General features: G+C 39.7%; 1 protein-coding gene across 5 annotated transcripts in view; it reads left to right on the forward strand.

Annotated features, from left to right (window-relative positions):
• The window catches only part of NBAS (NBAS subunit of NRZ tethering complex), a 343,094-nt gene that overhangs the window by 275,020 nt on the left and 42,126 nt on the right, over positions 1-25,948 (forward strand). For all 5 annotated transcript variants that reach the window (XM_089923423.1, XM_089923419.1, XM_089923421.1 and 2 more), the window contains 2 exons: positions 252-341; positions 19,967-20,162. In XM_089923423.1, coding sequence (XP_089779549.1) covers positions 252-341; positions 19,967-20,162 — 286 coding nt within the window. The remainder of the gene's footprint in view (positions 1-251; positions 342-19,966; positions 20,163-25,948) is intronic.

Here is a 25,948-nt window from a genome sequence, read left to right on the forward strand (position 1 = left end):
TCTTGGTAGGAAAACAAGCCTGTATTAGACTGTGAGCTCTTTAAGGGCAGAGGTTTCATCTCCACATCCTTAGCACACAGTATAGGACTTGGTACCCTTGTGGGCTGCACATACCACGAACGGCTATGAGCTGGCGGTATATGCTGTGCCGAGATCCAGCTGGATTCATCTGAGTGTAAATGTCCACTTGTTTTTGAGGCTTGAGCCATCCTATTCTGATTCCGTTCCTCTCTCTGTCTCTCCCTTCGCAGTGGAGGCAGTGCTGACCTCGGGGGGCCGGCGGACCCTCTCCGCGTCCTGGAAGGGGTTATTGCAGCCGTCCACGCCAGTGTCGACAAAGGGTAAGGCTGGAGCAGTTTGTGGGTCTCACTGAATGGCGTTCCTCGGAGTCCTAGGATTACTTTTAATATCCATGTTTATGAAGCTTCCGTGACTAAGCATCTTTTCTAGGCGGTTCTGAAGGGAGAGCTGAGGAATTTCTGGAGATGCGTTTTCCCAGCTGTACTCTTAGCCCATCAGCTCCAACAGGACCCTCTCCTTCTCTCCTGGGCCTTGCTGGCCTCAGAGAGTGTGGTCTCTTCCCACCTCCTTCTGAGGGTGGCCAGGGAGAGGAACCTGCTCTGCTTCTTAGGAGAGCAGGGGTTTACATCTCCAGGAGGTTAACTATACTGATTAAGTATGGAAACTCCTAGAGTGTATATGTTATTTTTTAAAACCTTTATATATGTTAAATCTGTGTTGTCTGAGGACTAAGAGTGTAGAGGCTTTATAAGTCTAGGAATGTGTGTGTCTCCAAACCATTTTAAGAAGAACCTTTCATTCAGGGGCACTGGTAGTAGTAATAGGAATAACAACAACAGCAGAATGACAGTTATGTATTTCCCAGAGTTGACAAAGATCTTTCCTATGTCTGATATCCATGGCAGCCCTGTAAGGCCTCACCCCAATTTTCTTTGATACAATAATAATGAAGCGTATTTGAGAAACCCCCTCATAGTTCATTCAGTAAAATATTGTTTTTATTTGCATATTGCCTTCCAGTTATTGTTCAGGTACAGATACATTTTTACACGATTTCGATCAAAATGTATGAACACTTCTCTCTTCTGTTTTAGTTACTTGCTATTGGAACTCTTTCCATTGATCTTTGTAGATTTAGTGGTTATGATTTTTGACGCCTGCATATGTGGTTGCCATTCTCAGATGAGGAGAGAAAGTCTGGGAGAGAGGAGTTGACTTGCCCAGAGTCAGAGGCCTAGGAAATAGAGCCAGGAGTCCGGTCTGTCCCTGCGTCATAATTTAGGGCTCAGATACCTTTATAGAATGTCTCCACGCATCGCTTTGGGCCCGCGGTTTGAGTGAAAGAACATAGGATAAGCCATATGGCTGGGTCTGGCAAACATGGCCAGCAGGGCCCTCGACTTACTGTGCCTTTTACTTTGCACGTTTTCTCTAAACTCCCTCGCTTGTGGGTCTTTAAATGGTGAGGAAGCCACAGCTGTGGCTAACATGGGCTTCTTATTCTAAAAAGAAATGTCACCGTTCTGCACGTTTAGTGTGTGTCATGTTCCGTGCTCGGTCACGAACAGCTAGTTCTGGGTAGGAGGAGCTCAGAGTCTTACAGGGGAGACCAGCTTGCCTGGGCTCCCAGTTACCACGCAATAGAGTGGTCAGCGCTGTGCAGAAAGCAAGGTGGAGGGAGTGGCTTATTTTGCCCGGGGAAGTTAGGGCACGATCCACACAGGGCGGCATTGGAGCTGGTCTGTGACATCTGAGTCTGCGAGAAGGAGGAGGTGTGGTCCAGGCAGGGACACTGCTTCAACAGGGCAGGTGCAGCAGATAGCAGGGTGGGCAGAGATGCTGCGTGGGAAACCCTCAGCCACTCTCTAGAGGGTCCATTGAGCGGCCGCTGTTCCAGTCACAGCCCATCAGTCAGTTCTCAGATCACCGCTCCCCTGTGAGCTGTCGCACAGTGGCTGTCAGGTACCCGGACCTGGATCCGGGCCCACGTGATGAGAGGGATCTTCACAGGCACTGCTTTAAGCCCCTTCCAGTGGGGTCTCTCAGTCTCGTCCCACTGGGAACATCTCAAAAAATTAGAAGGCAGTGTTTTTCTTAGTGAATTTCCAGCCAGATATACAGAAGAATCCAACTTGGGTCACTTGAATACAGACTTTTCTTAAGCTTCAATTTCCAAAGAGGAAGACACTGGGGAATGGAGAATCAGAACAAGATCTTACTTTTCATCCCAGAGACACAGAATAACAAAGGCTCCTTAACAACAACAAAAAACTTAAGTGAACTTTTTTTTTTTTCGCTTACAAAAGAAAAAGAGGAAGACAGACAAAGTCGTAACTTTTATTCCTGGCAAGTGTTCTGTGAATGTGGACAGTTAAACCTGACACCCTTGGCTTCAGTTCTCCTCCCTGAGAGCGTGTCCACCAGAGTCACAGGGGGGAGTCGCTCTGTCTTTTCTAGGTAGTTCCCGGGGAGCGGGGTCTTCAGAGTGACATGGGGATTTAAACTCTTTTAAAGTAATGCTCCAGGATTGGCAGATACAAACTATTATATGTAAAATAGGTAAACAACAAGGTCCTACTGTATAGCACAGGGAACTATATTCAATACCCTGTGATAAATCATAATGAAAAAGAATCTGAAAAACAACATATGACCGTATGTATAACTGAATCACTTTGCTGTACACCTGAAACCAACACAACATTGTAAATCAACTATACTTCAATTAAAAAAATCAAATAAATAAAGATAGAGTAATGCTCTTGGGTCACTTGCTCGTTACTTGGTCTGACATGACTGACTAACCCTCTAGGAGGCCACGCCAGGCGTGTGTGCCCCTAACCCTCCCTCGGTCCCAGCCCTGTAATGTGAACACGCATTGCCCACTATGGCATCTGTTTAAACGGCAAATCATCTCTCTTCATATACATTGTCAGCTGTCACAAACACACACGCGCGTGCGCGTGCGCACACACACACACACACACACACACAAATATGCATGTGCTCTTAGGTGAGGCATACACCATCCCATAATATTCCTGGCAGAGAGATTGAAAAGTCAGAATTATGGTGTGTGTATTAATGGGTACCACCAAGAGTTCAGTTTTGTGTTTAATTTTTAGACAGTTTATGCCTTCATCAGCATGTCCTCCTTTGACTTTTTATATTGGTACAGATACCATCTACCTTTTAATTGCAGCTCCCGCCTCTCCCGTGAAAGCCCCCTTTCCCTTTTCTTCTATCTGTGCTAAGGGTAAATGACGTAAAACCACAACACCCGGGCAGGTACCAGTGGAGCCAGCAGCCAGACTTCCTTTTAAATTTAGCCACATTCTTGCTTCTAGATATCAGGGTTAAGTCTTCTAGGGATTTGAAATAGTGTCAAAAACCTTTTTTTTAAAAAAATATCTTTATAGAGTATAATTGCTTTACAATGTTGTGTTACCTTCTGCTGTATAACAAAGTGAATCAGCTATACATAAACATATATCCCCATATCCCCTCTGTCTTGCGTCTCCCTCCCACCCTCCCTATCCCACCCCTCTAGGTGGTCACAAAGCACTGAGCTGATCTCCCTGTGCTATGCGGCTGCTTCCCACTAACTATCTATTTTATATTTGCTAGTGTGTATATGTCCATGCCACTGTCTCACTTTGTCCCAGCTTACCCTTCCCCCTCCCCGTGTCCTCAAGTCCATTCTCTACATCTGCATCTTTATTCCTGTCCTGCCCCTAGGTCGATCAGAACCTTTTGGGTTTTTTTAGATTCCATATATATGTGTTACCATACAGTATTTGTTTTTCTTTTTCTGACTTACTTCACTCTGTATGACAGACTCTAAGTCCCTCCACCTCACTACAAATAACTCAAATTCATTTCTTTTTATGGCTGAGTAATATTCCAATTGTATATATGTGCCACATCTTCTTTATCCATTCATCTGTCGATGGACACTTAGGTTGCTTCCATGTCCTAGTTATTGTAAATACTGCTGCAATGAACATTTTGGTACATGACTCTTCTTGAATTATGGTTTTCTCAGGGTATATGCCCAGTAGTGGGATTGCTGTGTCATATGGTAGTTCTATTTTTAGTTTTTCAAGGAACCTCCATACTGTTCTCCATAGTGGCTGTATCAATTTACATCCCCACCAACAGGGCAGGAGGGTTCCCTTTTCTCCACACCCTCTCCAGCGTTTGTTGTTTGTAGATTTTCTGATGATGCCCATTCTAACAGGTATGAGGTGATACCTCATTGTAGTTTTGATTTGCATTTCTCTCATATTTAGTGATGATGAGCAGCTTTTCATGTGCCTCTTGGCCATCTGTATGTCTTCTTTAGAGAAATGTCTATTTAGGTCTTCTGCCCATTTCTGTATTGGGTTGTTTGTTGTTTTGATATTGAGCTGCATGAGCTGCTTGTACATTTTGGAGATTAATTCTTTGTCAGTTGCTTCATTTGCAAATATTTTCTCCCAATCAGAGGGTTATCTTTTCGTCTTGTTTATGGTCTCCTTTGCTGTGCAAAAGCTTTTAAGTTTCACTGGGTCCCATTTGTTTTTATTTCCGTTTCTCTAGGAGATGGGTCAAAAAGGATCTTGCTGTGGTTTATGTCATAGAGTGTTCTGCCTATGTTTTCCTCTAAGAGTTTTATAGTGTCTGGCCTTACATTTAGGTATTTAATCCATTTTGAGTTTATTTTTGTGTATGGTAATAGGGAATGTGCTAATTTCATTCTTTTACATGTAGCTGTCCAGTTTTCCCAGCACCACTTATTGAAGAGGCTGTCTTTTCTCCATTGTATAATCTTGCCTCCTTTATCAAAGATAAGGTGACCATAGGTGTGTGGGTTTATCTCTGGACTTTCTATCCTGTTCCATTGATCTATATTTCTGTTTTTTTTTTTTTTTTTTTCTATTCTAAAACTTGAAGTTTAATCTACTTTTTTTTTTTTTTTTAAACATCTTTATTGGGGTATAATTGCTTTACAATGGTGTGTTAGTTTCTGCTTTATAACAAAGTGAATCAGTTATACATATACATATGTTCCCATATGTCTTCCCTCTTGCGTCTCCCTCCCTCCCACTCTCCCTATCCCACCCCTCCAGGCTGTCACAAAGCACCGAGCTAATATCCCTGTGCCTTGCGGCTGCTTCCCCCTAGCTATCTACCTTACTACGTTTGTTAGTGTGTATATGTCCATGACTCTCTCTCGCCCTGTCAAAGCTCACCCTTTCCCCTCCCCATATCCTCAAGTCCGTTCTCCAGTAGGTCTGCGTCTTTATTCCTGTCTTACCCCTAGGTTCTTCATGACATTTTTTTTCCCCCTTAAATTCCATATATATGTGTTAGCATACGGTATTTGTCTTTTTCTTTCTGACTTACTTCACTCTGTATGACAGACTCTAGGTCTATCCATCTCATTACAAATAGCTCAATTTCATTTCTTTTTAAGGCTGAGTAATATTCCATTGTATATATGTGCCACATCTTCTTTATCCATTCATCCGATGATGGGCGCTTAGGTTGTTTCCATCTCTGGGCTATTGTAAATAGAGCTGCAATGAACATTTTGGTACATGACTCTTTTTGAATTTTGGTTTTCTCAGGGTATATGCCCAGTAGTGGGATTGCTGGGTCATATGGTAATTCTATTTGTAGTTTTTTAAGGAACCTCCATACTGTTCTCCATAGTGGCTGAACCAATTCACATTCCCACCAGCAGTGCAAGAGTGTTCCCTTTTCTCCGCACCCTCTCCAGCATTTATTGTTTGTAGATTTTTTGATGATGGCCATTCTGACTGGTGTGAGATGATATCTCATTGTAGTTTTGATTTGCATTTCTCTAATGATTAATGATGTTGAGCATTCTTTCATGTGTTTGTTGGCATTCTGTATATCTTCTTTGGAGAAATGTCTGTTTAGGTCTTCTGCCCATTTTTGGATTGGGTTGTTTGTTTTTTTGTTATTGAGCTGCATGAGCTGCTTGTAAATTTTGGAAATTAATCCTTTGTCAGTTGCTTCATTTGCAAATATTTTCTCCCATTCTGAGGGTTGTCTTTTGGTCTTGATTATGGTTTCCTTTGCTGTGCAAAAGCTTTGAAGTTTCATTAGGTCCCATTTGTTTATTTTTGTTTTTATTTCCATTTCTCTAGGAGGTGGGTCAGAAAGGATCTTGCTGTGGTTTATGTCATAGAGTGTTCTGCCTATGTTTTCCTCTAAGAGTTTGATAGTGCCTGGCCTTACATTTAGGTATTTAATCCATTTTGAGTTTATTTTTGTGTATGGTGTTAGGGAATGTGCTAATTTCATTCTTTTACATGTAGCTGTCCAGTTTTCCCAGCACCACTTATTGAAGAGGCTGTCTTTTCTCCATTGTATAATCTTGCCTCCTTTATCAAAGATAAGGTGACCATAGGTGTGTGGGTTTATCTCTGGACTTTCTATCCTGTTCCATTGATCTATATTTCTGTTTTTGTGCCAGTACCATACTGTCTTGATTACTGTAGCTTTGTAGTATAGTCTGAAGTCCAGGAGCCCGATTCCTCCAGCTCCATTTTTCTTTCTCAAGATTGCTTTGGTTATTTGGGGTCTTTTGTGTTTCCATACAAATTTTGAAGTTGTTTTGTTCTAGTTCTGTGAAAAAAGCCATTGGTACTTTGATAGGGATTGCATTGAATCTGTTGATTGCTTTGGGTAGTATAGTCATTTTCACAATGTTGATTCTTCCAATCCAAGAACATGGTGTTTCTCTCCATCTGTTTGTATCATCTTTAATTTCTTTCATCAGTGTCTTATAGTTTTCTGCTTACAGGTCTTTTGTCTCCTTAGGTAGGTTTATTCCTAGACATTTTATTCTTTTTGTTGCAGTGGTAAATGAGAGTGTTTCCTTAATTTCCCTTTCAGATTTTTCATCATTAGTGTATAGGAATGCAAGAGATTTCTGTGAATTAATTTTGTATCCTGCTACTCTACCAAATTCATTGATTAGCTCTAGTAGTTTTCTGGTAGCATCTTTAGGATTCTCTATGTACAGTATCATGTCATCTGCAAACAGTGACAGTTTTACTTCTTCTTTTCTGATTTGGGTTCCTTTTATTTCTTTTTCTTCTCTGATTGCTGGGGCTAAACTTCAAAACTATGTTGAATAATAGTGGTGAGAGTGGGGCAACCTTGTCTTTTTCCTGATCTTAGAGGAAATGGTTTCAGTTTTTCACCACTGAGGACGATGTTGGCTGTGGGTTTGTCATACATGACCTTTATTATGTCAAGGTAGGTTCCCGCTATGCCTACTCTCTAAATTTAGAGTTTTATCATAAATGGGTGTTGAATTTTGTTGAAAGCTTTTTCTGCATCTACTGAGATGATCATATGGTTTTTCTCCTTCATATTGTTAATATGGTTTATCACATTGATTGATTTGTATATATTGAAGAATCCTTGCATTCCTGGGATAAACCCCACTTGATCATGGTGTATGATCCTTTTAATGTGCTATGTTGGATTCTGTTTGCTAATGTTTTGTTGAGGATTTTTGCGTCTATGTTCATCGGTGATATCAGCCTGTAGTTTTCTTTCTTTGTGACATCTTTGTCTGGTTTTGGTATCAGGGTGATGGTGGCCTCGTGGAATGAGTTTTGGAGTGTTCCTCCCTCTTCTATATTTTGGAAGAGTTTGAGAAGGATAGGTGTTACCTCTTCTCTGAATGTTTGATAGAATTTGCCTGTGAAGCCATCTGGTCCTGGACTTTTGTTTGTTGGAAGATTTTTAGTCACAGTCTCAATTTCAGTGCTTGTGATTGGTCTGTTTATATTTTCTATTTCTTCCTGGTTCGGTGTTGGAAAGTTGTGCTTTTCTAAGAATTTGTCCATTTCTTCCTGGTTGTCCATTTTATTGGCATATAGTTGCTTGTAGTAATCTCTCATGATCCTTTGTATTTCTGCAGTGTCAGTTGTTACTTCTCCTTTTTCATTTCTAATTCTATTGATTTTTTCTTCTCCCTTTTTGTCTTGATGAGTCTGGCTAATGGGTTATCAATTTTGTGTATCTTCTCAAAGAACCAGATTTTAGTTTTATTGATCTTTGCTATTGTTTCCTTCATTTCTTTTCCATTTATTTTGATCTGATCTTTATGATTTCTTTCCTTCTGCTAACTTTGGGTTTTTTGTTCTTCTTTCTCTAATTGCTTTAGGTGTAAGGTTAGGTTGTTTATTTGAGATGCTTCTTGTCTCTTGAGGTAGGATTGTATTGCTATAAACTTCCCTCTTAGAACTACTTTTGCTGCATCCCATAGGTTTTGGGTTGTCATGTTTTCATTGTCATTTGTTTCTAAGTATGTTTTGATTTCCTCTTTGATTTGTTCAGTGATCTCTTGGTTATTTAGTAGTGCGTTGTTTAGCCTCCACGTGTTTGTATTTTTTACAGTTTTTTTTCCTGTAATCGATATCTAGTCTCATAGTGTTGTGGTTGGAAAAGATACTTGATATGATTTCAATTTTCTTAAATTTACCAAGGCTTGATTTGTGACCCAAGATATGATCTATCCTGGAGAATGTTCCATGAGCACTAGAGAAGAAAGTGTATTCTCTTGTTTTGGGATGGATTGCATCCTGTAAATATCACTTAAGTCCATCTTATTTAATGTATCATTTAAAGCTTTTGTTTCCTTATTTATTTTCATTTTGGTTCATCTGTCCATTGGTGAAATTGGGGTGTTAAAGTCCCCTACTACTATTGTGCTACTGTCGATTTCCCCTTTTATGGCTGTTAGCATTTGCCTTTTGTATTGAGGCGCCCCTGTGTTGGGTGCATAAATATTTACAATTGTTATATCTTCTTCTTGCATTGATCCCTTGATCATTATGTAGTGTCCTTCTTTGTCTCTTGTAGTAGTCTTTATTTTAAAGTCTATTTTGTCTGATTGAGAATTGCTACTCCAGCTTTCTTTTGATTTCCATTTGTATGGAATATCTTTTTTCCATCTCCTCACTTTCAGTCTGTATGTGTCCCTAGGTCTGAAGTGGGTCTCTTGTAGACAGCATATATATATGGCTATTGTTTTTGTATCCATTCAGCCTGTCTATGTCTTTTGGTTGGAGCATTTAATCCATTTACATTTAAGGTAATTATCAATATGTATGTTCCTATTACTATTTCCTTAATTGTTTTGGGTTTTTTTTTTTAACATCTTTATTGGAGTATAATTGCATTACAATGGTGTGTTAGAGTCTGCTTTGTAACAAAGTGAATCAGCTATACATATACATATAACCCCTTATCTCCTCCCTCTTGTTTTTATAGGTCTTTTCCTTCTCTTGTGTTTCCTGCCTAGAGAAGTTCCTTTAGCATTTGTTGTAGAGCTGGTTTGGTGGTGCTGAAGTCTCTTAGCTTTTGCTTGTCTGTAAAGCTTTTGATTTCTCTGTCGAATCTGAATGAGATCCTTGCCGGGTAGAGTAATCTTGGTTGTAGGTTCTTCCCTTTCATCACTTTATATACATCCTGTCACTCCCTTCTGGCTTGCAGAGTTTCTGCTGAAAGATCAGCTGTTAACCTTATGGGGATTCCCTTGTATATTATTTGTTGCTTTTCCCTTGCTGCTTTTAATATCTTTTCCTTGTATTTAATTTTTGATAGTTTGATTAATATGTGTCTTGGTGTGTTTCTCCTTGCATTTATCCTGTGTGGGACTTCTCTGCGCTTCCTGGATTTGATTGACTATTTCCTTTCCCATGTTAGGGAAGTTTTCAATTATAATCTCTTCACATATTTTCTCAGAACTTTCTTTTTCTCTTCTTCTTCTGGGACCCCTATAATTCGAATGTTGGTGTGTTTAATGTTCTCCCAGAGGTCTCTGAGACTGTCCTCAACTCTTTTCATTCTTTTTTCTTTATTCTGCTCTGCAGCAGTTATTTCCACTATTTTATCTTCCAGGTCACTTATCCGTTCTTCTGCCTCAGTTATTCTGCTACTGATTCCTTCTAGAGAATTTTTGATTTCATTTATTGTGTTGTTCATCATTGTTTGTTTGCTCTTTAGTTCTTCTAGGTCCTTGTTAAACATTTCTTTTATTTTCTACATTCTATTTCCAAGATTTTGGATCATCTTTACTATCATTACTCTGAATTCTTTTTCAGGTAGACTGCCTATTTCCTCTTCATTTGTTTGGTCTGGTGGGTTTTTACCTTGCTCCTTCATCTGCTGCATATTTCTCTGTCTTCTCATTTTGTTTAACTTACTGTGTTCGGGGTCTCCTTTCTGCAGGCTGCAGGTTCATAGTTTCCATTGGTTTTGGTGTCTGCCCCCAGTGGGTGAGGTTGGTTCAGTGGCTTGTGTAGGCTTCCTGGTGGAGGGGACTGGTGCCTGTGTTCTGTTGGGTGGGGCTGGATCTTGTCTTTCTGGTGGGCAGGACTGCATCCGGTGGTGTGTTTTGGGGTGTCTGTAGCCTTATTATGATTTTAGGCAGCCTCTCTGCTAATGGGTGGGGTTGTATTCCTGTCTTGCTAGTTGTTTGGCATAGGGTGTCCAGCACTGGAATTTGCTGGCCGTTGAGTGGAGCTGGGTCTTAGTGTTGAGACGGAGATCTCTGGGAGAGCTCTCGCCAATTGATATTACGTGGGGCCGGGTGGTCTCTGGTGGTCCAGTTTCCTGAATTTGGCTCTCCCACCTCAGAGGCTGAGGCCTGACACCCGGCCGGAGCACCAAGACCCTGCCAGCCACCTGGCAAAATTTCCCCCATGGATCACAAGCTTCGTATATACCACATGTCTTCTAATACAGCTGCTCGACTGGTCTTTTTCCACGTCTAGATCAGCATCCTGCTTCTTCAGAAAACTGTGCTGCGCTCAGACTCCAGAGCTCATTGACATGGTTCTCTCCCCGCCCTCCTCCAGCTCTGCCAAACCTGGGCCGAAGCTGCTCTTTCCTGGTGAGCCCAGGAGCCAGTAGGCCTTCTGAGAGTGCCCTCAGGGTGGCGTGTCTACTCTGACATGTTGGCTTCCAAATGGAAAAACCCTTTTTTTGTGTGTATAAAGGTGGCCTTCGAGGTCCAGGTTTCAGGGAACTGGCCCGCGGTCCCCAGGACGGTCGCGGCTTTGGCCGGTGGGGCCCCTCCAGAGCCGGCAGCCTCAGTGAGGCCACCCTCCCCTGGGGCTCCAGGGCAGCTCCGTGGCAGTGGAGGGGAGAGACCCCGAGCCAGGAGTTCCAGCTCTGCGGAAACGTGGGCTCCATTTTGTCAAAAACCTTTAAAAAAAAAAAATTATCTTTTTGAAGTATAATTAATTTACAATGTTGTGTTTCTGGTGTACAGCAAAGTGATTCAGTTTTATATATATATATATATATATATATATATATTCTTTTTCATATTCTTTTCCATTATGGTTTATTACAGGATATTAGATATAGTTCCCTGTGCTATACAGTAGGACCTTGTTTTTATCCATTCTATATATAATTGTTTGCGTCTGCTAATCCCAAACTCCCCATCCATCCCTCCCCCACCCCACTTGCACGTGGGAACCACTAGTCTGTCCTCTGTGTCTGTGAGTCTGTTTCTGACAAAAACCTTTTATAACATCTACAATTAAAGATGAGAGTACGATAATTATTCAGAGGCTTGTGCCTATTAAATTTATTATATGAGCGTGTATGTTTTCTCCCATTACAGATGTACCTCAGGGATATTGAGAGTTTGGTTCCAGACCACCACAATAAAGTGAATATCACAATAAAGCAAGTCACACAAATTTTTTTGGTTTTTCAGTGTATATAAAAGTTATGTTTATACTGTACTATTGTCTATTAATTGTACAGAAAAAGCATTGTGTCTAAAAAAAATTCTGCATACCTTAATTAAAAAATACTTTATTGCTAAAAAATGCCAAAGCAATTACAGTAGGAACATCAAAGATCACTGATCACAGATCACCATAACAAATATAATAATAATGAAAAAGTTTCAAATATTGTGAGAATTACCAAAATGTGATACAGAGACATGAATTGAGCAAATGCTTTTGGAAAAATGGCATCAGTAGACTTGCTCAATGCAGGGTGGCCACCAATTTGTTAAAAAAAAGACAGTGTCTAAAGTGCGATAAAGTGAAGTGTGATAAGGTGAGGTGTGCCTGTATTTATGTATATCTGTAACATCATATTTTGAGAGTATATTTTAAATTTCTAGTTTGTGTTAAGGATTAGTTTATTAGTTTGCCTAGGGAAAAAAATGTTTCAAAAAATTCAACAGCTAAAATTATAATGTTCTAAAATAATATACCCACTAAACCAGGAACTAAGAAAATACCTTGATGTGGTTTAAAACCAAAAATCTAATGAACATCCATTACTTATTCTTATTTAACAACTCACTCAGTCCTCAGAACCACCCTATCATATTACTATTATTGTCATCTCCATTTTACAGATGAGGAAATGAAGGTCAGACAGGTTTTGTAGATTGTCTGGGGTCGCCCAGATAAAGACATGTTGTGAATTTCTCTTACCGTATCTCACCTTTTTCTGACATTGAAGAGTCTGCAATGGACTGTTAAGGCAGTGCTTCTCAAACGTCCTTCTGCTTAGGAATTGCCCAGGGATCTTGTTAAAATACAAATTTTACTTGAGTAGGTGTAGGTAGCGCCTGAGATTCTGCGTTTCCAACCAGCTCCCAAGTGCCCCTTAGTCCATAGACTGAACTTCGCAAGGTCTTAAGGCATTACTTTCCTCCATTTTCTCACCGCTTCCACCTCCTTCTTTCTGCCTTGGCCTTATTTCCTTTTCTACTCCCTGCCTTCATATACCTTTAAAAAATTTCCTAACAGAAATGACCCACCAGTATATTAGTGATTCTCAAAAGGATGTACAGAAGTAAATCCACTCAGAGAACAGATAATTAATGAGGAATTCCTCTGTGCACCATTCAAAGAGGGAGAAAGACTTCCTTCAGAACTATTGAGTGTTTTAGGAGTCTTTGTTTGTTTGTTTGAATTGCTGCTTAATCACAGTAGCAGCTTCAGCTGTCTTAAAGCTTCGTGTATATTGAACAGTGTCAGATCATTCAGGCTTCATTGAGCTCTTTGGAGTTACCTAGGGACTTCACATTATTTTTAAAGCACACAGAAGACCCCACCCCCCCCCAAAAAAAGGAAAAGATAAAGAAAACCCACTAGAGCAAATTGAATCCGGTTTCTTCTTACTCTTCCCGCTCTGTGAGGCAAAGTGAATCATCAGATGATCTCCAAGTACCCCCAGTGCATGAGCCCTCTGTTCTGTGATATGAACCCTGCTGAAAGCCTTGGTCGCCAACCAGGAGGGTGGATCCACTCTACCACTGCAGTGTTCCTTGGGGCCACCTAAGGCCATATTTATTACTTCACAGCTGCCGTTTCTGCCGCATTACAGTGAGATGTGTCCATGTTTCTATTGATGAATGAACCTCAAGAAGATTTTCTGATTGGCGTACATTTGAGAGCAGCCACAAAGACGTTGTTAGTATTTATTTACCAAAAGTTAAGATTTGAGATTGGAATTCTGCACACACCAAAATTATTGCCTTTGTAGGAATTTGTCTTTTAATATAACTTGATTATGATAATTATTTGAAAAAAAATCACACTTTTTATACTACTGCAATGCCATTAACACGTTATGCATTCATTTGTTTTCAGTTCCCTTTTACTCTTTGTCAGGTGCCCCAGTTGTTTCACGGGAGCTGATAAATAGAAGACGTTGTCCTGGAAAATGTCTGCTCCACCCCGTTCCATGTGTAGTGAGGAAAGTGTGCGCAGTGTGTGGATCGGTTCCTTAACTGAGTTCAGGGACCTACCCAGAATATGAGCACTTACGTCTCTCACTGTTTGCTCATTCACGTTTACTTGCTCTCCGCCCTGGGCCCGCCCACCTGCCTGTCCTTCTCTCTCCATCTAGCCTAGCATGGTACAGATCAGTTTGCAAACTCATTTCCTACTGAGGCCAGGCAGGTAATGGAAATGAGCAAGGTGGACGGGGCTTAAGGGAAGGTAGGAAGTTTGGAGGCAGAGGGGTACTTGAGAGCTCAGGAGGCCTTATCTAAGGGAAGCAGCTGCCAGTGAGTCCTTATCTTCCAGCATTTAAAGGGGAGCTACGTTGTTAAGAGAGTGGATCCTAAGAGATCTCATCACACGAAAAAAAATATATTTTTCTTTTTCCTTTTTGTATCTATATGAGATGATGGATTTTCACTAAACTTACTATGGTAATCTTCACAATATATGTAAGTCAAATCATTATGCTGTACACCTTAAACTTAGTGCTGTATGTCAATTATATCTCAATAAAGCGGGAGAAAAAAAGAAGAGCTGGTAAATCTTCGTTGTGTAAAATTTCTAAATTTTGAAACATTGGTATATACTGTGTAAGCCAGTACAAAACGCTGGCTGCTGGTTTATAACTTCAATCTAGAAGGTTGGACAGAGTGACCTTCTGTTTCCTTCAGGCATTCCAGTTCTATGACATTTATATTTAGAAGAAATCACAGAGGTCTATGTTTGTCTTGTCTGAATGCAGTCTTTCCTTCTCCCATTCTCAAATAAGAACAATTTTATTTTGTGTAGTACATCATGATATATAAAGTGCTTTTCATATTTACTGTCTCTTTTAATAGACCATAATCATTTAAGTTCAAGGTTGGGGTATCTTCATACGTTTATGCCACGCAGAATCTGCAAACTCTTATACAAAGGATCAGCTTATTAATATTCTCAGAATCTTGTCTTTTTTCTTTGATTCAATAATTGCCTTTGTTTAGTTGGCATTTCTTTTCCGTTCCTTTGTAGTTTTGTGCATATCCTCTTATACTACCTTACTTACCTAGTAGAACATCATATTCTCAAATTAATCATTCAGTGAACCTAGTTTTGTTGTCATTGTTGCTGCTCTTGTTCTTTTCTCTTAATAGAACTACTCGTGTATTTCAGAAGACTCCTTATCTTTTGGGCCAAAACTGATTGTGTGAATGTGTGTGTGGTTTCCTTTAGTAGTTAATTTTTTTAAAAAAATAGTGTACTGAATTACCCTGTGTAGTACAATAACCTCCCCCCACCACGGAAATCCTCATTATAGGGAAAGAGGTAGAAGCAAATGTCTGTGTATTTGCAATGAAACTGAGATATTTTTCTCTATTACCTATTTCACATCTTTTTAAAATCATTTGTATATCTCTTTTATAATAAGGTAAAAACGTTTTGAAATCATGTTCTCTTTTTATTCCTAAGCTCATTAAACCCTCTCCTTGCCTCCATAAAATGCTATAAAAATGGAATCATTTTCCTTCCCATTCTGTTTTGTTTTGTTTTTTTACATTGTAAAAGTCGTAATTGGGGGCTTCCCTGGTGGCGCAGTGGTTAAGAATCCACTTGCCAATTCAGGAGACACAGGCTCAAGCCCTGGTCTAGGAAGATCCCACATGCTGCAGAGCAACTAAGCCCGTGTGCCACAACTACTGAGCCTGTGTGCCACAGCTACTGAAGCCCGTGAGCCTAGAGCCCGTGCTCTGCAACAACAGAAGCCACCGCAGTGAGAAGCCTGTGCACCGCAGCTAAGAGTAGCCCCTGCTCGCCACAAGTAGAGAAAGCCCACACGCAGCAACGAAGACCCAACGCAGCCAAAAATAAATACATTTATTAAAAAAAGAAAGTTGCAATTGGTTATTTTTTACCCACCTGCTTATCTTGAAAAATTTCAAACCCACAGAAAAAATAATGACTATATTCTCTTCCCCTTGATTCACCAATTGTTAACATTCTATCACAATTCTAACATTGTTTTTCTTTCTTTGCCTCTGTATATGTGTGTGTGTGTGTGTGTGTGTGTGTGTGTATTTGCCAAATCATAAGAAAGACTACGAATTTTAAAAACTCAAATTGAAATTAAAATGTAAACTATTTTGCAGCTAAAAACTTTAGGAGATACTGTCTAGTCGATTTCCTGGACAGCTTTTCCTACAGAGCTGCCTTTCATTTCTGTGCAGTCTTATTGAGCACAAATGTTCACAGTATATAGCCAAGCTCATCTATAACGTAGTGCTTCTAGAGCACAATGTTTCTGTTTTAGGAATGAGTTTTCGTAATTTTATTATGTATTTGAACTATCAACCAAAACTTAGAGCAGTTTTTTCCAAAATGTCCAATGTTATCAACTGCACAGCAAGTTGTTAGGTAAAAGGAATCTAAATCTAATGACTTGGGAAACGCTATGATAATAATCTCTCTGTATCACATCAGTACCTGAATAATTTTAATCTACTGCCACAGTGTTCTGGAATTTGCCCCCATTTGGTTCAGTAGCATTGCATAGTGATTGACAAAGCAGTAACATCGTCCAAGTTCAAATATTGGCTCCACGACTTACTGTGTGACTGTGGACAAGTTATTAAACGTCTCTTTGGTTAATTCCTTATCCACAAACTGGAGATGATAACAGAATACATGAAAAAGATAGTGACGATGAAGTGATGTAATTCATGGCACACAGTAAGCTTTCATAGTTATTATTATTAACAGTTTTCATTCTTGTTCACTGTATGTAGGTCTTGCATTATTTTCGTAACTTCCATCCGGCCTTCATGACTCCAGCTTCTTCCCATTCTAGCTCATCCTACCTGCTCCCCTCTTGGCACTTGGGTGACAGGGTCAAAAATAACAGCTTCTTATTATGTGAAACTGGCTTGGACTCAAAGCCCAAAATGTACTTTAATCTTTTTTTCTCTTGAATTACACTTAATTTGACCAGTGCAGGCCTCACCAAAAGGGCCTGAGCATGCCCCGGCCTGCACACCTCTCTAAGCACTAACATGACTATGATATTTCACTGCTCAGAAACCCTCCATCATTCCCATTCCACACCTGGTAAGACCAATGTCCTCAATAATCATTGCTGCCACTAACTGAAGTTCTTCGTTATGTGCCAGATAATGTATTATGTGCTTTATTATTTCATTTTATGTATTTCATTCTCAATCACTCCATGAGTAAGGGGTTATTATCTATCTACAATTTACAAATAAGACACTGAGGCTCAGAACCATTACGTGACTTCTTGGTCAGTGTAGTGCTGTCAGGAAGTGGTCATTCTGGGAACTGAATCTGGGCTGATGTCTGCAAAGCCTGTGTTTTCAGAGCTTGAACGTGCGCCACCTTTTCAGCCTGTGTGCGAGCTCCTGGTTATCCAGGTCAGGAGACCTGTCCTCACTTTGCTGTCTCCTCTGATTGACCCCCAGCCATCTGTGCTTTTATTGCTCCCTGAACATGCTATGTCCTTTGAAATCTTGGACTTTTTTTTTTTCCCCTTGCTCTTCTCTTTATCTGGATTATATTTTCCCACCTTTCCACTTATGTGCCTTCCATTTGCCCTTTGTGATCCGGTTCAGAGGCCACGTCCTCTGTGAAGCCTTGCCTGATTTTACTCTTTCTTCAAAACAATTGCTCACATTTGTATTATGTTAATATTTAGAGAATGGTCATTTGTGAAGTCTTTCTGTTTCGTTGTGTTATTAATTCTTTGAAGGCACAGGTCATATAATTGTTCATCCCTGATCATCCAGGACAAGCTAGTGCTCTGTTGATGCTGATAATAAAATGGTGATGACTATTCGGACGACGGTTGCTGTTTATTAAATCCTTCCTCTGCGCCACATACAATTCTGGGTACTTTATTTAAGTTATCTTGGTTGCAAAGACTCCAACAGAGACACTTTCAGGACCTTTGTCTACTTAACCGTAAGACGGGAATGACGACATTCATGACTTTTATTGAGAGTTGTTAGGAAAAGATTCATAGGTCCATCAAATTCCAGAATAATACTCTTTCCACTACACAATACTGTCTGTTTGCTTTTCAAGTAGTAGATATCCAGGAAATGTTTATAGCATTCTGCTTCTTTTGCACCCCGGTTTTGACATTTCTGTTACATAGAAAGAGTGGCACTCATAGGTAAAACTAACAAATGTCTGTAAATTTAGGAAATGCTGGAACCAGTTGTCCATGGCATTTTGTAATATATTTTATTCCTAAATACAAATAACGAACTTTTTTTTTTATTTAAATTGCCCTGAAATTGTATTGGCAAGTATATTATAGAATGCACACTGAGAGAAATACTCAGTGGTATTGTAGAGTTTTATTCTCAGAAGTTTTAAAAAAAATTTTATGTGGTCTTGTTAGTTCATGGAATTTAGAACTTGATGTAGGTGGTTTATTGGTGAAAGCCTAAGGATCTGGTTATAAAAGAATGTATGTAAGTCAGTGCTTTAGCCTGGATCTCTAGGGCCTTGTGGAAGTGAGGCTTCTGTATGAGTGACCTCTTAACAGTCATCGATGGTAGTAATTCATCGACATCACCATCAAATGAGTTGTTTTCCTAAGATGGTCCATTTGGGATTATAAATGAAAAGATTCTAGTACTGGATAGAAAGTTGTACAAATGTCCCCTTCGACAAATTCTTTTAGACCTCCCAGTTCTTTAATAATCACACATTCATATTTTATTTTTAAGGTAGTATCAAATTTGATACTCTAACCCCTTATTTAAATTCTATCACAGAAAAATAGTAGAAAGAACATGGACTTTGGGGTCATACTGCACTAGTATAGTTGTTGTGGGCATACACTATCACTTCCATGAAGTCTGTTTCCTCATCTATAAAATGGAATTTACATGTACAGCATGATGACTATAGTTAAAAATATATTATATATTTGGAAGTTACTAAGAGAGATCTTAAAAGTTCTCATCTCAAGAAAAAAAAGTTTGTAACTATATCAGATGATGGATGTTAACTGAACTTAACTGTGGTAATTATTTTGCAGTATATATACATAAATCATGACGTTGTACACCTTAAACTAATACAATGTTATATGCCAATTATATCTCAATAAAACTGAAAAAATTTTCAATAAAATATTTACAAAGTAAATATATTTACTTTGTATAGTTATTGTCAACTAGTAATAGTTTATATAAAATTACCTAATGATGCCTGGCACTATTAGTATCATTAGTAGAAATAAACCATACTTTTTTCTTTTTCTTTGAATTCAAAGTTATTAACTAGTTGATGAGATAAGCCATTCATGAAAATTGTATTACAAGAGTTATTTTGTTTGCCAAGACTAAAATAATATTTCAATCAAAGATTTTTTCCAGATGCCTACCTGGTTATCCAAGAATCTAGCACCCTCCTATGTGAACTATTATCAATAGAAACAGTTATCACTGTAAAGCAGTGTTCTATTGAAAACTGTTTGATTTGAAAATCTTTAATTTTGCCCATTGAGCTAGTTGTCAATTCAATTCAATACAAAGAGAGTCTTTATTTATTTATTTATTTTTGCGGTACACGGGCCTCTCACCGTTGTGGCCTCTCCCGTTGCGGAGCACAGGCTCCGGACGCACAGGCTCAGCGGCTGTGGCTCACGGGCCTAGCCGCTCCGCGGCATTTGGGGATCTTCCTGGGCTGGGGCACAAACCCACGTCCCCTGCATCGGCAGGCAGACTCTTAACCACTGCGCCACCAGGGAAGCCCAAAAAGGGAGTCTTTTAAGCCCTGGGAACTGGATGGGCACTGGGCATACATCTTCATAGAACTTAGAAATAAGCCGTGCCTTCTTAATAAACTTTGCTTAAGAAATGGAGTAGCTAAGAACATATTGATTATGTTTACCTGCTTTCTGTAACTCATTTGAATATGATACTGTTTAAAAATCACATGCATTTTACATAGTTTTTAAACACCTAATGTGGTTTGCTTTAAGCCATTTAAAACCTACATTTTTCCTCGCAGTAGGAAAAAAAATAAAGTCACCCAACAAACAGTTGTTTAGATCAGTCACCACATTTGATTACTGGAATTAGAAACTACTAAGTCTTTTTTTTTTTTTCTTTTTAACCTAACCCTTGATTTTGCAGAGAAGAGCTGGTGTCCTCTGAGGACCTGCTGGAGTGGCTGCGGCCTTTCTGTGCTGACGACGCCTGGCCCGTGAGGCCCCGCATTCAAGTGCTGCAGATTCTGGAACAGTCATTTCACCTGACCGAGGAGGATGGCAGGCTCCTTGTGTTCTTTAGAACGGAGGCCATCCTCAAAGCCACTTGGCCCCAGAGACAGGTAAGGGAGCATCTGACTGCTATTTCTTGATTACTTTAAACCACCTTCAGGTGAGTAACCAGCTTGCTCATGCACGCTTCCCAGTGTTCATCAGTCCAACTCTGTAGCAGTTAAATGTGTGCAACAGATTTTGTTTTTATTTTTCCGTATGTTTGAATATGCATAGTAGATGATGCCTCAGTCACCTCACATGTGTATCCAATTTTTCTCTTCATAGGGTACAGTCAGGATTTTTCATAGTATCAGTTAATTATGGCAGCTCACCCTTTCCCTGGAGAAATGCAGATCTAAGTGGAAATTCAGCATGCAGTATAGCTATTTCATTTATTTTATGCTCTGCCCAGGCACTGTTATGCCCTCCCTTCTCTTCTGTATACACACAGACAAAATGCAGCAGGCACACGAGATCTTGGTTCCTCCATATCATCCTTCAGGGCTCACTCAGTCCATCACCTCTCTAGACCCTTCCCTGACCATTTCAAACTTAATTCATTGAACCTTGAGGTCCACACATTTGATCTATTATTATTATTATTATTACTGCTGTTACTACTACTACTAAAAGTTTTGTCTCCCCACTACCTGAAAATGGAGAAACCCTGGAGGATATACCTATCAGTTTTCAAATCCCTCTAAGTATGCTGTGCACACGTTCAGAGCTTAAATGCTTGTTGATTAAGTGGAAATGCCAATTCCTAAATCGAAATACGGTGGCTGTTGAATTTTGGCTTAGATTCTAAACTGATGCGTCCTGAAAGCATAGGATCTAAGAGTCAACACTTCATCAAGTGCTTTAGCTTGCAGAGTAGACTACAGGCCAATAAAAGTTAGAAAATAAGACTTCCTAGGTTAATCTAGTCTGCGAAAGAGTTTCCTGGAAGTCTGATTCCAACTCAGTGTACCTTCTAATTTTAAAGCTTTGCTTTATAATTTCTGTTTGTTTCCTTATTATTTCATTTAAAGAACAATGAACTTCTTTTTAGAAGAGAACCAAATATTAAGGGCATCTCGAGACTCCTCTCAGAGCATCTTTAGAATTACCTCACATATTCTTATTTCCCTCTGTGAGAGAAACAGGTAAATACTGTTATCTATTCTTCAGAGTTAGGGAATTTGAGATTCAAACAAGATGGACTTATCAGAGATTCTCTGATCTTGCCAAATTGCTGAAATGGATTGTATTAAAAGTCACTGGTATCTGAATAATACTCTCTGAAGCATCATGACCCTATCACATTATTTAGTCTCAGCATTTCGCTTTGAATTGCATCAAGAGACCACTAACAGGCTTTTTCAGGAGCAGTCTGCGAACACTAATGCAATGGGCTATGGCACATACTCCAGGCCCCTGCCATAGTGAATGCTCGAGGTGTGCTTGTTTTCAGCAGACCCGAAGGTCCCCAGAGCATCTCGGAGGTAAGCTCCAAACTAGGTCACATTATTTTTGCCGGGTGGAACCTTAAGTTCTGACTCATCCTGAAACAAATGAACGCTCTGACTTTTATGTACTTTTCTGACAGAACCTCCATTTTTCAAGTTCTCAGCCTTTTTCAGTTGCATCTTCCTTGATGCCTCTGTCCTGGCAGGACGATGAGGCCGGCTTCTGTGGTTGGAGCCTCACTTCATGTCAGATCTGTGCACCGGAAATGTTATGAAGCAATGTGGAAACTGGGAAAAGAGGAAAATATCCATCTTACCTGTTGTGTTGACACATTAGAACATACACTCTGATATTTGGGTCTAAACGCTTCAGAAATAACATAAGTATAACCACTATTTCTTCTCTTGAGTTTTCCTTGATGTTCCAGTTATTCAGAGAACAAGTTGCAGCTTTTAGATAACTTCAGTGACTTCTGGCTATTTCTGAGATTTTAATTTCATCTTAGCTGAACTTGTTCCAAAGACAGTATTTAAGGGAGCTTAGCTTTGTTAAGACTCCTTTTCCATGCCCTTTTCTAAGCTGACTTGACATTAATTTCACTGAATACACACTGTTGTCTCTCATTTGCAAAGTCTGCGTGTTGCTCCTCGTTTGGCCAGTGTTTCCTCTGGTGCTGTGAGCTTTTCAGGCCCCCAACAAACATCTCTCCAGGGTGTCTCTTGACTTTAGTAAAAGTCATCTCATGTCTCCTTCGCTTTTTACATTTTCTACCTCCTCCTACTTTCCCTCTGTATAAGAACAATTTCCTGGTCCTTGGAAGCTGATGATCTGAGTTTCTTAAAGTATTTGGTAGTAGAAATAAGGAAATTACCATACATTTAGGTCTTTAATCCATTTTGAGTTTATTTTTGTATAAGTTGTGAGAAAATGTTCTCATTTCATGTTTTTACATGTGGCTGGTAAGGATGTGGAGAAAAGAGAACCCTAGCACACTGTTGGTGGGTGTGTAAACTGGGGCAGCCACTATAGAAAGCAGTAGGGGGGTTCCTCAAAAAATTAAAAATGGAACTACCATATGATCCTGTAGTTCCGCTCCTGGGTGTATATCCAAAAAGAATGAAAATACTAATTCGAAAAGATACATACATGTCAGCGTCCATAACAGCACTGATTAAAATAACCAAGATATGGAAGTAGCCTAAGTGTCTGTCAACAGTTGAATGGATAAAGAAAATGTGAGATATATAGATAGACAGATATATATCTCCAGTGGCATATTACTAGGCCATACAAAAGAATGAAATCTTGCCATTTACAGCGTCACAGATGGATCTGGAGGGTATTACGCTTAGTGAAATATTAGGTTGGCCAAAAAGGTTGACTTTTGGCCTTTTTCTGTAAGATGTAACAAAAAACCTGAATGAACTTTTTGGCCAACCCAGTAAGTCAGAGAACGACAAACAGTGTATGTTGTCACTTTTGTGTGGAATCTAAAAAAAATAAAACAAATGGATATTACAAAACAGAAACAGACTCGTAGGTACAGAGAACAAGCTAATGGCTGCCGGAGGGGAGAGTGGTAGGGAGAGGGCAAGATAAGTGGAGGGGATTAAGAGGTACAAGCTATTAGGTGTGAAACAAATAAGTTACAAGGATGTAATGTACAGCACAGGGAATATAGCCAGTATTTTACAGTAACTGTATATGGAGTATATCTATAAAAATAGCAAATCATTATGTCATACACTTCAAACTAATACAACACTGCAAGTCAACTATGCTTCAATTAAAAAAAAAAAACTACCATAGTGGCTTAATTATGTTATTCGTTTGTAGGCTTCTTCAAAATAAATTACATCACTGAGTGTCTCCTCCTTCTCCTCCTTTAAAAGTTAAGTTTTCTATGTCAGCCTCGCCTTGCTTGTTCAGATCTATTTTGGAGGGCAAGTGAAATTGGTAGGGGAACGCTGCCTTATAAAATAGCTGTTTGCTATTTAGAAAATGAATGCAAAAAATTTGTAGCATCAGAATGGAAGTAGCAGCAGCCTCTGGAATGCTGTAGAACTATGCCCATAGTTTACATTTGAGGTGGGCTCCATTACTGTTTTTAAAAAACTGTGTTACCTCTCACTAGACCAGTAGAAAGGTTGGGGCGCTGGTGGACAAGTCATATGCATGTGTCTCCATCCGCCCCCCACTGTTGTTGTCGATCTTGGAGAAGATTCTTAAACTGTGAGCCTCGGCTGCTTGGCAGGTAAAATGGAGCCTTGAACCAGAGGAGTCAGAGGATGGTTTGCTCACCTCTGTCATTTCTTCGACAGAGGTCGTCTTCATCTCCATATCCCAAACACCTAGGAGACCCCAAAGTGTTGATTGCACAGGCTCTCATTTTCTTAATTTTTCCCTATCTCCTTCTCCATCCTCAAAGGTAATATTAAGGATAGAGACAGTCTTACAGTGTAAAGATAAGAATAGGTAATGACATTGCAATGTTCAATTACCAGAAAATGTGGGACTGCTACCTTCACCGAGGCTGGTAATCCTCTCAGGCAGACTTTGCATACATCAAATAGGGACTTAATATTTAATTATCCTCAAGGTGCCCAAAGTAGTGATCCCACTAATCAATGTGTTGGCTGGGAAGCCAGCCAGCTCCTGCAGGATACGGGCCCTCATTTTTCAACAGCTTGAAAGGCCTTCGTTTCCGTCCCAGAAATGTGCCCCAGCTTGGTGAGCAGCAGGGAGACGGAGGGGAGGGAGGAAGGTAGAGGGGGAGGGGAATGAATGTAATGTGTTAATTCCCTTGGTACAATTTATCTGAGTTTTTCAGGTTTTGAAATTTTCTAGTTAACTGGTACATGAAAAATATGGGTCAAAATACTGATGTTTCCTTAAAAAATTTCATACCCCATCACCTTAATATTTTTTTTCTGTTTTTATGTAAAAAAGAACATGTGGCTTAGAGTTTCATTTCACTTCGTAAAATTTCAGTCTGTCTGAATTTGTGGTTGTAAGTGATCAACAGAAAGAATTAGTTTAAGACAACTTCTAACCTCATTACAAATTCATTTATACATGGAAGGATACATTAGCCCTTCTCATCAGAGGCCAGCTTGGCTTCATTTGCCAAAACATCAACAAAATACTCACTTCCTTGTCAGAGCTCCGACAAAGATCAGTAGGAAAAGTTAAGTGTGCAAAGCTATATTTAGTTCCTTACAGAAGAATTACTGTTACCTTAAATGTCTTCAGAGCTAAGACTCATTGCCATAAATGATTTTCTTAAATATAGGATAATATTTCATGTTAAAAATATGTGTTCACACGAGTACTTCTCTAATAGCCATGAAATCACAAATTCCTAGAACTAGAAGACACGTTCAAAAGCATCCTCGTTCAGTAGTCACATTTTATAGAGAGGGATGTGGGTGTCCAAAAAGGAAGAAGTTACGTCCTCAGATTTTATCCTAAATGTCACCATTTCCAAAATGACTACATCCACCCAGTCACAACCTATTTTATGAGCATTTTTCTCTTCTATTCACTTACCCCTGTCTGCTAACTTCTTCCCCTCTATCTGTCTGTCTATTTGTTATGTGATGTCTTTCTTCTTCCATTAGAATATAAATTCCATGAGAACAGGGATCTTGCAGACACTCAGCAGGTATTTGTTGAATAAATGAATATTAAATCTTAAAAAACATGTCCAAGGTCACCTTTAAAGTGGCAAGGCCGAGACTCCTGACGTTCAGTCCGACGTCCTTGCCATGAATGATGATTAGACCATGCTGCTTCCCCCTTACATGCAAATAAAATGACTTGCTCGGAATAATGCAACTGTTTCCTTAGAGAGTGGCCTGGTGCTTTTAGACTGATACTGTTTTGTATTAACTTGCCGTATTTTGCCGATGGTGATTTCTGACCAGCTAGTTGCTTCTCATGTGGAAGCAAACAAATCAGAAGCACGTTTGTCCACATATGAGCAAGAGATCAATGTGCCTTTTTTCCTAAAATGGTTAAAGTTAAGCGAACATCCGTATTACTGGGTTCTGCAAATGTTTGGAGACCTTGAGAAGGTCCTTCCTTATGAATAATGGGTTCTTCCTTTAAAGATTTCACCCTCTTGTCACTGGCATCACTGGGGGAAAATAAGGAGACTGTGGACTGTGTCTGTCCTAAGTGCACATCACTGCGCTTCATCTTTAAAACAGCCTTGCAGAGTAGTTACCATTTGCTGTGTTTTAGATGAGGTCACGTGACCTAGAAGATGAGGTTACATGACCTGCCCAGCTTGTGAGCTATAGAACTGGAGTTCACATCCAGTTCTGTGTGAGCTGGAAGCCTGTGTTCCTTTTGGCCCTGTAGTACTCCTCTTCCTATTTGCCAGGGGAATGCATTCAGCAGT

Source organism: Delphinapterus leucas, chromosome 13 (assembly GCF_059928025.1).
Source record: "Delphinapterus leucas isolate spDelLeu-1000000601 "Yukka" chromosome 13, BTC_Dleu_Yukka2, whole genome shotgun sequence".
Lineage (NCBI taxonomy): Eukaryota > Metazoa > Chordata > Mammalia > Artiodactyla > Monodontidae > Delphinapterus > Delphinapterus leucas.